Source organism: Molothrus ater, chromosome 14 (genome assembly GCF_012460135.2).
Source record: "Molothrus ater isolate BHLD 08-10-18 breed brown headed cowbird chromosome 14, BPBGC_Mater_1.1, whole genome shotgun sequence".
NCBI classification, from domain to species: Eukaryota; Metazoa; Chordata; class Aves; order Passeriformes; family Icteridae; genus Molothrus; species Molothrus ater.
The window spans coordinates 1,732,551-1,747,242 of NC_050491.2; the positions used below are offsets into that span (position 1 = coordinate 1,732,551).

Below are 14,692 nucleotides of genomic sequence, written 5' to 3' on the forward strand. Positions count from 1 at the left end.
GAGATGGAGGCCAAGAAGAAGGAGAAAGGCTGAACAGGCCCAGTTCCCTCCATCTTGCCCCCTGAACCCCCATTCTAAAAACCCCAAAATCTACTTTTTCACCTTGTGATAAATTTACCATCATTCTACTTAATTTGTCATGGCTTGCTGATCTTCATCTAAGGTTGGTAACTTGCTCTATGGGTCATAATCAAAACCACAGGCATTTTGGGCTCTGAGACCCCTGGCAGGGTCTTGGCTGCTCAGGACAGCCAGAGGGATGTCCTGGGTCCTGACAACCTGAGCTCTTTCCAGGGGCATCTCCAGGCTGGATGTGCTGCTCTTGTCTTGCTGGAGCCAATGTGTGCTGGCAACAGCCAAGGCAGGGCAGGGAGTGAGGAGCCTGAGCAGAGGTGTCCCTCCCCTGAGCAGCCTGTCCTTCCCCCTGGCTCACACAGGGGATGTGCTGCTGAGACCCCTTTGTGACGCTGAGACCCCTTTGTGCTGCTGAGACCCCTTTGTGATGCTGAGACCCCTTTGTGCTGCTGAGACCCCTTTGTGCTGCTGAGACCCCTTTGTGGCTCTGCAGGAGGCAGAGCCTCTGCCAGACCTGCAGGATTGTCACTCCAGCACCTCATCCCAAACCATGCCAGGGCATCTAGGGAAGGATGTGCACCAGGAGCACACCCAGAGCAGGGTCAGCTCCACAGGGGATGGCAGGGACAGCTGTGGCACCCAGGACTCTTCTTGTGGCTCTCACAAGGAGCTTTGCCATGGTCATGACACAGTAATGACACATGGCTTGCTTTTAATTTTATGTCCCTTGTGGCCCTAGAGCAGGACCAAAATTATTTAACAGGGAGGAGAGGACAATGCTCTCTTAGGCCTGGGCATTGGAATTTGAGCAGTGCAATCAGAGCACTTCAGCTGCAGCAGGACCCAGCCCAGCAGCTCTCCCACACCACCCTGGGCCCTGGCTTTAGGGACAAAGGCTGGGTAGCAGGGCTGTGGAAAAGAGGGGCTGCACTGCCAGGAACGTGCTTGATTCTCCCTTGCAGCATCCTAACACCTTCATAAAGGCGTGAATCTCCTCAAACACAGACAGCAAATATGAAAGTGGAGCAGATCCTTCCTCCTCATCCAACACACCCTGGGGCTGTCCCCAGCTTTGCCTCCTAAAAGTCAAGTCTAGCTCTAAAGGGGCCAGGGGAGGTTAGGAATATTCTGAGGTCTCACTCTGCCAGTTTGGCATTAGGTGTTCTGCCCTAGCACAGCCTGACCTTGTCCCCATGACTCTCTCTGTTTTGCCCTCAAAATGTTCTTTTCCCAGCCCACTCAGCAGTGGTGTGGCAGAAGGGGCACAGGCTGTGTTTGTATAAACCCTCTGTCACCTGCCAGCAGAGACCAGATGTGTGTGGCACAGGAATTCTCCTCCTGTCCTCTGTGGAGTAGAAAAGCACTGAAATTCCACTTTGCTTATTCTGTTCTTCAGCTCCCAAAGCCAAAATAAACTTTGGGCAAGAAGTAACTCAGAAGCAAAACCAGAATAATTGAAAAATACTTTTCTTTCTCTTAGCAAGAATGGTGTCAAATGTTGTGAAAGCCCAAAGACTCTGCAGTCAGAGCAGAGCTCAGGCTCTGACCCCAGACCCTCTGACAGTGCCACACTTGCTCATGAGAGCTACAATCCAGAGGCACCAGCTGAGCCCCCCCTAAGCCCTAAGAACAACTGAAGGCACAAGAGGAGAGATAATAATTTTGTTTCAAACCCCAGGATTTTCTAAGCCCTGGCTGAAGTCACAGCATCAACAGCCCAGAGCAGATCCTGGGAGGAGCAGCATCCTGGGAGAGCTACAGGGAGCCCAACCCCCTCAGCTGGCAAATTCATGGCATTTGACAGACAAATTGGAAGCTGTTGGCCATATCCTGGAGCATTTTTGCAAAGCTCAGCACAGTCAGTCTGAGGGGGCTGTGAAATGCCTCAGCACCATGAAAGAACCTGTGCCAAGCTCAGCCCATTGCCAGTGGGAACTGGCTCTGCCTGGAAACCAGAGGGGTCTTGGAGCCAAGAGCAAGGATGGGCTTTCCTGGCAGTGGCTCCTCCTGCAGAGTTTGGGGCTTTTTCTGTTGATTCTCAGCTCAATGTGATGCTGCTCCCTGTGTGTGCCATCCTGAGGGTGTTGAGGAATGGCAGTGCTTCCCAAATAAATGGGAACTGCAGGGCTGGAGCCCCCAGCTGCTCTGCTTGCCCAGCATGCCATGGAATGGCAGTTTGGAGGTGCTAAATAATGTCCCACAGAGCCACTGGAGGGAGATGGGGTTGGCCAGGCCCCAAGGACCTTGGAGATGGAGCAGCAGTGGCAGAGCAGGGGGACTGGGCTGGATCTGTGTCTGGTGGCCAGCACTGGGTCAAAGCCTCAGCCAGGGTCTGTAGGGAGGGTCAGGGGCTCCAAGGGCAGTCCAGCACCGTGGTGTCTGGGCAGGATCCCCTCTGAAGGACTCTGTGGTGCCATGAGGTTACTTGGCATCTGCTGAGTTCCTGATGGGAGCTGCAAGAGCTCCTGGAAGAAGCCAGAGACTCCAAAGTGGGAGCGAGTCACTGCCCACACTGATGCCAGGCAGAGAGCAATTTACTGAAATCAAGCAGCTCAGAGATGAGAGTAGAGAGGTGGGGGGAGGAAAATCACTGCTTCGTGCAGTTGAAAAGTTACAGCCTAGTGTTTCTCTTTCTGCCAGATCCGTTATCTCCCTGTCTGCTGCAAATAATGCCCGTGCTGGAGCCCAGGGAGGATTTCTGCCTTATCGAGGTCGAGGCACAGGAGAAGAGAGAAATCTGAAGAGCAGGAGAGGAAAGAAAACACAGCTTTAATGTCAGAGCTTTGGAAGTGGAGATCCTTATCAGAGCCTGGTTTCTCCTCTCCTTGATTATGTTACTTTGAATTTGGACAAAGCAACCAGCCTGGCCAACCTCCACTTCTGGTTCTTCTCAGTTTCACTTTCTGAACATTGTCTCATTGTAGATGAACACTCAGATTGTCCTTGGGGACAGTTCCACAGGCAGGAGACATTTCCTGGGCCAGGAGATGATGAGAGAGACCTTTGTCACTGCTGTCATGAATGCCCCTGGTCATCAGAGACCTGACAAAATCACAGATTCCCTGGGGAGCATTACCCCAACCAGAGTGCCCACAGAGCCTGGGGTTCAGCTCAGATGCAGGATTTGGGAATGGTCATTTGGAAATGGTCATTTGGGAAACATCAGTCTTCCAATTTGCCTTTAATATCACAGAGCTATTGTTTTCTCTTCTCCCATTAATTAAAATGTAACATATGAGCTCACCCGTCAAATTATTTCCCAAGGACCTGACTCCTTCCATTTTTATATGTGTGCAAAATCCTTTTGACACAGATCTGTTCTCCTAACTCTGCAATAATTCAGTAATAAAGCTGGCTCAAAACACTACTGGCAGAAATGCAGGTGCTTGGTGTCAGAAAAGAAAGAGAGGAATAAAGGAAACAAAAAAAAACGGAGGGCATCTCCTGGCCAAGGATAAATGCAGCACTGTGCGGGCCCCCAAATTAGGAACTATTTACAAAACAAAGAGTTTGTCTCGAGTGCATTGTGCTGCTTTGACACCACTGAATAGCCGTCTAAACTAATGATGGTTTCTTCCCTTTTTTGGGTCAGGTCTCGCTGAGGAAGAGCTTCTTCAAAAACCAAGGCTGAGCATTTCCAAGGACCAAATCGTCATCTCACCAGGAGACACCTTAAAAATAAAATGCTGGTAAGGATTGCTCTAAAAAATGCTGGTTTTTGTCCTTGTGTTGATTGGTTTGGCCCAGCAGAGCTCCAGGACAGAGCAGAGCCTGATGCTCAGCCAGCTGGGAGCTGGGGCTGTGTGGAGGGAGTTGGATGGGCTGTGACAGAGCAGGGAGGAGAGTGTGGGGTCAGCTTGGCCAAGTTCTTTGTGTTGTGTTGTGTTGTTCAGGCACCCAAGCAAAGCCCTGAGTCAGCACAGGGGAGAGCTCATGGGAGCGGGATGTGCCGTGCTTGAGGACATGGCTGGAAATCCTCTCTGAAATAGGGGCAGATTCAGCTCCTCTGCAGCTAAAATCACTCCTTTGCTCCCTGTCCATGAGAAAACAACAAAGATCACCAGGAACTGCCACCTAGCCCATCACAGACACTTAAATAAGCAGCAGTCACTGTGTGTACATTCAAAGACCCAGCCAGTTTAAACATAACATGTTCTTTAAATCAAATTTAACCAGGACTTGTGAAAAACCAAAGTGCTGCTGCTGTGAATCACAGCAGTGCCTCAGTCCTGGCACAATGTGTGCCACCAGCCATGCAAGGAGCAGCAGGATTTTGGTGTTGACAGGGAGAGGATGCTCTGGGAACAGGGATACAGCTGACACACGAGGAAGGAGCAAACCCAGAGCACTCTGCTGTGCCAGAACATGCAGCAGCTGCTGGGTCCCACAAAAGGCCCCAGACTGAGATGGATGGAGGTGTTACTTGTTCTGAGTGGGATTTTTACACTTCACTACTGCCAGAGGACGTTTCTCAGGTTTTTCTCTGAGAGTGTTGTAGGAAAAAAGCCCAAGGTAACACAAACTCTCACAATTTCTCTCTCTCACACACACACACATGGATTTTACACCTTCTTGCAAGGTTCCCTTGGCTGGCGCCACTACCTGGATGGTTTCCTGCAACAGAAGTTACTAAAAACAGGAAAAAAAAGCAGTGAGAAGATGAATCTAAGCTTTAGGTTTTGCTGACACATCCCTTCTGATTTTTGTCCCAGACTATTTAATTCTTTGTTATAGTGAAAGGTGAATGCGCTCAGACTGTGTAAATTTGGGATGTCTTCTGGAGTGTGAGGCAGCTTTTTTCCAAATCCCTCCAGCTTGCCATGTGGCTTACGAGGTCACAATAACCTTCCAGTGGTATTTTTAGCTTGGCAAACAGCAAACATGATGGCAATAAAGTCTGAGCAGTCCTTTAACATCTCAGTGATGCTCTCCATAAAACCTGTGTGGACTCAAAGTCCCTGGGGTGCCCCAGGCCAGTTAAATCAACATTTCCCAGCAGTTCTCCATCCCCCACCTGTTTAATCTGGAGGAGCACCCTACTTTTCTCGTATCACCAAATCAATAAATAATTGAAGGAGTTACAAGCACTTCAGTCCCACATTGCTTTATGGATGCAAAGCAAGAAATCCCCATGACAGGTCTGAGAAACACAAGAGGGTGTAAGCATGTGGTGTAACACGGGACCAGGGCCTGGAGCACTTCAGCTCTTTGACTCACATGATTCAAAACCTGGGAAGAGAAGGAAACTGTGGTTTCTGAATGCAAGATTCACTGGATCAGCCCCTCTGGGGATGTCTGCCCTCCTGTCTCCTCCGCCACACTCACAGGTTAGCTCCTGGCCCAGGGGAGCTCTGGAATTCTTTGTGCTGCCAGGGGCATTTGGGCTGTGTGGGGCACAGCACGGGGCACAGCCCCAGCGGGTCTGTGGCAATGTGCATCCTCCCTTCAGCTCCGGGCTTTTGAGGTTCTTGGCCAAGATTTCCTGGTTTGTGGTAGTGGGGCCAAAGCTGCTGCTGCCACTCCCTTCTGGCAGATGTGTGGAAATCCCAAAGCAAGAGCCAAAGGCTTCACCTTCCACCAGGATAATGGATGTAGGGGGAGAAAAATTTAAGGAAGCACAGGTGTGAAATCCCAGCGCTGCCCTGCAGAGCCACCAGAGCTTGGATGGACACCAGAGGGGTGTGGGTGACGAGGGCAGGGACACAGTGACGTGCTGGGAGCTGTGTCTGTGCGAACTGGCTCTGTTCCCTATTCTGGGCCAGCAATCCCAGTCCTGGAGTCACCAGTGACGTTGGTAGGGTGGGCCAGAGCTCTGGGTGCTCGGAAGGACAATGGGAAGCTGACGTGGGGTGGGGCTGTCCAAGCCACCAGAACATCCAAGAACAAGGGCGAGGCTGCTCAGCAGAGAGGATATTCCCCCTTTTGCCAGTGCTCCCGTCAGCCTGGTGCTGGGAATAGCCTCAAGAGCTCCACGTCCGCCTCCTCTCCAGGAAGGCGACAGAGGGACGGGCAGGAACGAGGGCCAAGAGGATGTTTGTGGAAATGTCACTGCATGTCCTGGCAAACGTGCTCTGACTGCACCTATTGCATCCCTGCAGGCCACTGGAACTCTGAGTCCTTGACTAACTGAGAATTTCACACAGATACTTTGGGCATTGCCATCTCAGTCCTGGGTCAGCGTGTCTGGGCTGGATTTCTCCCTGGCAGCACTGAGCTGAGGAAGTCCAGGGGCTCTCACTCCTTCCTCAGCCCAGCAAACGCCAGCGGGAATTCTCTGAGTGAGAAGGGAGAGCCAACCCCCCTGTTCTCAGGAAGAGTGCAAACACACAACTTCCAACTCCCTCTCTCCAGCACCAACTTCTTCCCCAGGAAAATCCACAGGAGATTAACCCCCAACCCACCAGTTTCCACACTAAAAACCAGTTTGTTACAAAAAACACCATCATCTTCATCTCCTAGGCCTGTGCGGTAGCTCTGGTCCATCCCCAGAGCCCTCAGAGGGAGCCCCAGGAGCTCCTGCTGCCATGGCCTGTGGCTTCCAGCACATCCAGCTGTGACTTAGATCAGCTGGGAGCTCTGGGTCCTGCAGCAGATGACACCCAGGCCCTGCTTTTTGTCCTCACTCCATGGAATTGCATTTTTCATGAGCTGTGCTTGGAGATCCAGCAGCAAAGGGGTCAGGTGGGGCGAATGTCTCATCCTCTGCCCTCCTGGCTTGATGTTCTGCCTGCTGCCACAAGGGGAATTGGAAAAAATGTGTCCTGAGCAGATATTCTCAGATTTGTAACCTGATTAGTTTCAGGCCCTTCACAAAAATCAAGACTGAGTCACTGCTGATTAAGCAAGAAAGGTGATGAAAAATCACATAAATATCCTCCTCTCTCCATGCAGCCTCAGTGCAAGAAAATACACATTAATTTAGCAGTTAAAATATGCAAAATCCTCCTCCTTGAACAAACATATAATTTTATCTGATGCTTTGTAATGTTTGAAGTGGCTAAAATACAGTGTTATAAAAACAAACTTGTATTCAGGCAGTGTGTTAGAAGAGAAATGAAACTTTTCTCCAGGAGCTTGCTGCAGTTCCCAGGGAGTATTTCAGTAATGTCTGGGGAACAGTGCGAGGTGATCCAGCTTAATTTCTGATGGGTGGAAGTGCAAACAGGAAGTATCATTCAGGTTTGATGTGTGGAGGGGTGACTAGTGGGTTAGCTGGTGTAAAGTTTTCTGGGTCTCCTAGGAGGTTGGGGAAGAATAGGGCCAGGGAGATGAGTAGGGAAAGTATTAGTACAAATCCTAGAACATCTTTAATAGTGTAGTATGGGTGGAAGGAGATTTTGCCGCAGTCTCGGCCACCTTTACAATATTTTTGGGAATGATAAGGGTAGGAGCACTGGGAACAACTGGCCAGACAGAATCCCCAGTTCTGCCTGAATGCAGTGTAATTTGGATGTGTTGTGCTGGCAGGGGAGCCCCGTCTGTGAGCTGGCAGCTGAGGGAGGACAACCCGCGGGTGCACGTGAGCAGCTGCCGCGATGTCGCCGGGCTGGGCTGCAGCCAGCTCGTCCTCAGGAGAGCCACGACCAATGACACTGGCTACCTCAGCTGTGCCCTCAGCAGCACCCCCGAGCACCAGGGCCTCATGGCCAGGGTCTATGTCTTTGTCCAAGGTAAGAATTCCGCTTTTTAAATGGTGTCGGGCTCTGGGGGCTGCATGAGGCAGAACCAGCAGTGCAGGGGCTTCCACCTCTCCGCTGGCTCAGGAGGAAGCAGAAGCTCTGACACCCTGAACAGACCAAATGAATCTGGGTTTTCATGGCAGCTGAACTCTCAGGGAATGATGTGAGAACCAGAGATTACCCATCCTGTTCATTTCCAGGACTGGAAAGCTGGATTGTCCCATCAGTTTAGTGGCCCAAGTAACAGATACTTCCTTAAACATCCTTTCATTTTAAGACTAAATTCTTCAATCCTGAAGGACTTTGCTGTCACAGTGCTTTTCCAAAGATTCATCCTGAATGCTCAAGCCCTCTCTCTTTCCCTTCCTCCCCAGGCATGGACCTTCCCAGCAGAATGCTTTGTAATTCCTCCCCTCCTACACATTTGTCCTTACATCTGTGAGACATTCCTAGCAGAGCTGGGTGACTGCATTGGATATATTTTACTATAAAAAGTGTCCCACTGCTCATTTTTGTTCCCTTTGAGCTGCCTCTCCCCCACATTTCAGAGTCATTGAGTTCAGATCCCGGAATTAATGGAAGCAGGAACTTCAGAGTAGCATGGAGCTCTGTGATTAAGTGAATGCAACCTATTGAACCATCATTTCAATAATGGGAATTTTTGTTAGAATATTCCCCCAAAAGGCTGAGTTTTTTTCAAATCTACTTGACAAATGCATTACTAAACATTGAATCATCTTGGATCTTCCAAGCTGAGATTGTGACTCCTCAGATGAAGGAGCTGACTTTTAGTGCCTTGAATAGGAGATGACACGAACTCCTCTGGTGCTGGATGGGCTCAGCCTTTGCTTCCCCACAAATAATCATGTGAATGAATTAATATCATTTTCCTGGTAAAACCTAATTTGTGGTTCTTTGAATCCTCTTACACAAATGCTGCAGAGGCAGTGAGTTTGTCTAATGGTATTTGAAGAGAGCTGCAAACCTATAGCTCCAGAAAACAAAAATCTTTGCTGTCAGCTCTGACTCAGGGTCTCGGGGTGTTGCCAATGATGGTGAAGCAACACAAGAAGTGATTTCCATCTCCCAGGGGACTCTGATATGCCCACACAGCTAAATTCAGCTTTTGCACCTCCAGGTGAACACACCTGCTCGATTCATGTGGGTGACACTTTCCTGCCTGTTGAAAAGAGTCCCATTTTACCCTTATCCTGCTTTCCCAGCAAGTTTTCCTCTAATTGGAAAGTGGGTTTTTGGCGTTATTTCTTAGTTCCTGAAGTAATTTTTTTTCTCCCTTTCTATTTCCTTTCTCTGTTTTTTTCTTGGTGCTCTGGTTGCTTTATCCACCCTGGTTCTTGTGCTGAGCCGTTTCCTTTTCCCATTACACCCAGCTCAGATGCCCCAGGTCCAACATTGTTAACCCAGCCTGTGCCTCGCTCCAGGAAACTCAATTCTCTGTCCAGATTCAGTGCCCTGGCTGCCTACCCAGCCCCTCATTACTCTGTGGCAGGAGCACGTGCAGGAAACATTGTGGACCTTTTGGGACTGCCTGAGCACTTTCCTGAAGAAAATATCCCAAGTTATGAAATGCCTCGCCAGGGATGCTCTTGGAACAGAGCTGATCTAAAAAAAAGGCAGGATGTCCTCCAGCTTGCCAAGGTTCTCCTGACAAACAGCACAAAATCACCCTCTCAGGTGCATTTAATTGTGTCCCACGTCCTCCCTGCTCTAAAAGCTCTTACTCAGACTCCTATGCTTGAAAAGCCATGGAAGGAAAAGTGGGTGGAAAATCCTCTGGCTTGTCCTGTGCACCCCAAAGCAGGGCTCTGCCCCAGGAGCTGCAGGTTCCTGCTGGGATCTGCCCTGCCAGGCTGAGGAAGCTGCTTGGCCCTGTGAAATTCAGCTATTTATACCTCAGCATGGATCTGTCCTCAGGGCATGCTCTTCCTGCCATTCAGTTCCTGTGGATATTTGTTGGAAGGACTGTCCTGGGGACCAGGAAACTGCTCTGGACTTAACCAAGGAGTTTAGAGCACACCTATGGCTTTCTTCAATATCTAAACATGCCTTTTGAAGGAAATTGCTGTGGCAGTGTCTGGGCAGCACTGAGAAACCCATCAGCTGTCTCCAAGTGAGGGAACTCACAGATCCCTGGCAGTGCCAGACAGGGGGTGAGGCCCAAAGCTCATTTCTGTGGATGTTTTGTGGAGAGAGAAGTGCTCAGCAGGGTGTTTGTGAGGCTGAGCCAGGTGCACGCAGAAAATGTGGAGAGCCAGCCCCTGAAGGCTGGAGATTCCTCTGAGGTTACAAGCCATTATTGCCAAAAAAGGAAGGGCAATGGTATTTTTCCCTTCATTCCTGGCCGGCTGCTTGACCCCGAAATGAGAACATGATTGTATCGGAAGCCCTGTTATTGGCCATTATTTCCTGTGCTGCTCCTGTTTTCCCAGCCTCCCTGGAGGGCTTTGGGAGCTCTGGCAGGACCTGGCACTCACAGCTCTCCCTGTGGGGTGGTGGAGCTGTGACCCTGCTCATCCCTGGGGTCAGGACGGGCAGCTGCCACTCCTCAGCTGCGCTTGGGCACTGAGGGAGGCACAGCTTGGGAGCTTCATCCTGAATTAATTGTTCCTGAGGCCTTTTCTGTCTCTGCTGCAGCTGCAAGTCCCAAGGATCATCATTAAAAAGGAAGACAATCCCTTCTCCAGTTGCCCTTCTCCCTGTTGGAAATACAGAGTAGCCCAGGGCTGGAACAGAAATAGTTGGGAGTTCTCAACTGAGTTAATTCCATGTCAGCTCTGAGGGATAATCTCTGCAGGGAAAAGCAGGGTCTGGTCCCACACTGCAGTGGCAGCTCCATGGGAAATGCTGCCACAGCCACCCAGACACAGCATCTGCTTCCATCTGCCTTCTGCAGTTACCCCTCCTGAGCAAGGGACACCTCCCTGTGAGGAATATCCCCATTTATTGCAGCCTTTGGGATCCCTGTGCCAAGGTACAGGGCAGGTGTGTGAAAATACAGACAGTCCTCTTGTCAATGGTCCCCTCAGTGTGTTATCCACTCTATTCTTATATTGAATCAAAAACACAGCACTGTTCCAGCTAGGAAAAAAAATATCTCTATCCCAGACAATACCAGGTCAGCATCCACCCCTTATTCCATATCTTTTCCATCATGCCAGGTCCCACATCCCACATTTTCCAATACCCCATTGCCTTTCCTGTCTCACATATACACACAGATATTCCCAGCACATAGAAAATGTAACATGGCTTAGAGAAGGAGGAAGAAAAGGGCAAATCAAGCAAAAATTCATTCCACCCTCCCAAAGGGCTACCCCAGGCTCCAGTCTAGACAGGAGTCAGGACTTGCAGCTCTCAGCTATTTGAAATACTGTCAGTGTCAGCAAAGTCAGAGTCCTGAGGGGGTCAGCTGGAAGAGCTCCTGGCTCGCATCCTGCCTCAGCTCCATGTTCCCCCAGCAGCCTCTGTGTCACAGTCAAGGATCTGCTGCACATTTTGTACCCCTGAGTCAGTGATCAGAGCAAGGAACGAGCCCACCCAGTCCTGCTGCCTCCACCTTGTGTGAATTTAGTGCTGAGGTCACTGGAGCTGGGCACATCTTGCCAAAGAGTGTCTGGAAAAGTTCCTCCAGGTTTCCAGGCAGGGATTCCTGCCCACCCCCAATGGCATTTGTTGTGCCACAGCTGCAGGGCTGTGAGAGAGAGGCACCTCCTCAATGCATGGGGCCAGCAACATCCTTCATTTTTTATGCAAAGCAGGGCTGTTGTTCTATTTCTTGAAATAATTATGGCCATGATAGAGCTGCTTCTCAAGTAACTGCTTCAGAAACACCAGTCCCACTTCCTCTGAGTGCAACAGGCACAAAATGTGTGTGAGCCCAGTGCTGGCTGCCACCAGGGGCTGAGCAGAATAGGATGGATTCCCCAATTCCTGCTCATTCCAGGGGGGCTCACTTTGAACACACAACATTTTAACAGTGGACAATTAATCAGTGAACATTTGAACAGCGTGTCCCCACCCAGAGCCATCAGCTGCTGGTCTTTCACCACCTCAGTAGTGCTGTGAGAGAGGAACACAGGACTGAGGGAGTAATTTGTCTCCACCTCTTTGGTTCTCAGCACTGGTGTTCATGAGAGCACAGGAAATCCAGATGTCCCCAAAGAATATTTGAGTTCTGGTTCCTTTTAAAACTCATGTGGGAACCATGAAGGCACTAGCCACAGTGCAGCCCTGCCAGGAGTCCAGAGCACAAGGACTGGAAATCAAATTTGAAGCAAGACAGACATTTTTATGGGAGCATGAGTCCTGCTGAGACCCTTCTAGAGGGAAAAGGGGGATGCATCCAAGCACGTGTCCTGCTGGAGCATCTCCATGCTGGTCAGCTCCAGGGAAGGGCAGGAGTGAAGGGTATGGTCCAAGAGAGTGAGGAGAGGTGGTCCAAGTGCTGCACCAGGGTGGAGCTCACATCAGCCACAGCCCAGGGATGAGCAGCCCCATTGGCCTCATCTCTTTCCCACCATGAGATATCTAAAGAGGCTGGAAGTGCATGAAGTGCCCCTCAGATGAGATCATATTTTGCTTCTGATGTTCTTTGAAGCTGATTCCTGCCTCCTTAATCCTCTTGACAGTTCACAGAGATAATCAGAAAGTGAGAAGCAGAACTGCAGGGCCGGGGTGACAGCTTTGGGCTTTGGCTCACTTTTCCCAAGATTTTACCAGTGGGAACAGGGCTGGAGCTGCATTTCTTCTTTCTTTGAGGCTGCAGACTTGCTGCCAGACCTGGGCCAGCTGAGATAGGCAGCTGCTGAGCTGTGTGCCCTGCAGATAAAGTGGCTGTCCCTGCCCACAGCAGTGCTGGGAGGGTTGGCTGCAGATCCCAGCTCAGTGTCAGAGCACACGGAACACAGGCTGTGCCCTGAGCAGGACCCTCCAGCACTGAGGGCTGCATCCAAGGGAAAAGCAAGATGCTTTTAGCTCTGAATCAAGGCATTCAATGTCTTCAAATCATATCCTGAAGGGTCTCACTTTAAAGCAGAGGAGACTTGGAGGATGCGATGAGTGAGCAGGCGCCAGTTCCTGGCACGGGCAGTGACAGCTCCTGACAGCCCAGCAGGGAGAGAGGATCCCTCCCCATGGATCAAAAATTTCTAAATGAAAGCCCAAAGGCCAGAGTCACACACACTTCCTCCACTGCTTCCTTCCTGGTTTTTATCCACTCAGTAGCTGCTAATTGCTGAGCCTTCCCCAAGGTGGGAGACCTGTTCTTAATGGGGCTTCAGGTAAAGCTGGGGAGTATTTTCCACAAAGTCCAACCTGCCTAAAATCTGGTAGGGGTCAGAATTTATGAATTCTTCTGCGGTTTGAAACATAATTCCAGACAAAGCATGGAGAGTTCTTTTTCTGTGATGTTTTGTTGGGATTTTTTAAAATAAATCTTTCCATTTTGCCTGTATTTGCTTGGCAGCAAGAAGCATTTTGCTTCTAGAATTTTTGAAGGTAACACTTTTTAGAGTAATATTTTTTTCTCTACAAATATTCCTGTGTTTATAACAGAAATCTCCAGGGGAAGAATGCATTTCATTTGACCAAAACAGAATGCTTCATGTTGACTCAGAATGGCTTCTGGGGGTTTTGCAGTCACTTTTGTTTTGCCTAAAGAGAAAATATTCTGCTTTCTGTTTAATCTAAACATTCCACCACCAATTCTTTTCATTGGCCTGCCAAACTGAAAGGTCTTTCATTTTCAAAGATCCAGTTTCAAAACAAGTGCCTTTACAGGAGTTACTCCTGTACCTGGAGGCAGCTTTGATGGGTCACCGGGGGGAATCCAGCAGGCCAGGCTGTTTCCTTGTGAAGCTTTCCAAAATGCTCTGCCCAAAGTGTCACCGCACTGCTAATGCTGCTATTACTGTAAAGAACAGGTTATAAACCTCCTCTCGATGCTTTTTGACCTTGATGAAGACAAACTTCATGGGGATTATGTCAAAACATGAACTTAAAGAACCTGTGAAACTCTGCCCAGGCTCCCCAGCTTAGGTATGGCTGAGTGAAGAAAATAAATGGAGGGCGAGGGAATTATCTTTATCTGGAACAAAGCGAGAGGCAAAATGAGAATGTTGAGGAATTTCACGGACACGAGCAGCAGTGAATGGCTGTCCTCAGAGGCCATTTCGTGCTCATCATCCTCGCAGGGCTGGCAGCACCTGAAGGGAGAGGCGATGTCAGCTCTGGGGCTCGGGCTGTGAGACAAATACCACCAGACAAATCGCTGTCACGGTGCAGGAATGAAAAAAAACCCCAGATCCTGAATAAAATTCTGTGCGTCTGTGTGTGTGTGTGTGTCAGGAGGAGGTTTCAGAGGCACAGACACGGAAATAAAAAGCTGTAGGAGAGATTGAATCTACAACCAGCCGAGTGCAGCGCTGAGGGGTTTAAACGCCTCGGCTCCGAGCTGAGGAGGTGTGAGGGGATTGCTGAGGCTGCCAGCTGAGCTGGAAAACCTCCCAACTCTCATCTCCAGCAGCAATTCATCTCCTCCTGGTCACTACGAGCATCTCAACATGAAGGGCTTCAGTGCCTGAAGGAAAACATTTGACCTTAGAGCTGCTTTTGTGCGCTCCTCGCTCGCCGCCTGTCTGTCTGTCTGTCCGTCCCCGGGGCCGGGCAGGCCCTTCCCGCCCCATCTCGCTGCCACGGCTTCCTTGACTGCGTGTTTGTGTTCCGTGCCGAGCCCTGCTGGGGAAACAGCAACACCCTGGCGTGCCTGGGCTTCCTGCAAACTTGCACTGACCTGGGCAGCCAGACATCCAGTCTGAGAGCCATGGAAGGGCCTTTCCCTCGGCTCCGAGCTGCGGCTGCAGCTGATAAGTCCCCACCGTGCTTCAGCTCTTGTCTGTCTTCACGTGTAACGAGCTTTG

At 50.1% G+C, this 14,692-nt stretch overlaps 1 protein-coding gene across 1 annotated transcript in view; it reads left to right on the forward strand.

The window, feature by feature from the left end:
* The window catches only part of LOC118698642 (vascular endothelial growth factor receptor kdr-like), a 129,718-nt gene that overhangs the window by 31,781 nt on the left and 83,245 nt on the right, over positions 1 to 14,692 (forward strand). The window contains exons 2-3 of the mRNA XM_036402101.2: positions 3,668 to 3,764; positions 7,543 to 7,745. Coding sequence (XP_036257994.1) covers positions 3,668 to 3,764; positions 7,543 to 7,745 — 300 coding nt within the window. The remainder of the gene's footprint in view (positions 1 to 3,667; positions 3,765 to 7,542; positions 7,746 to 14,692) is intronic.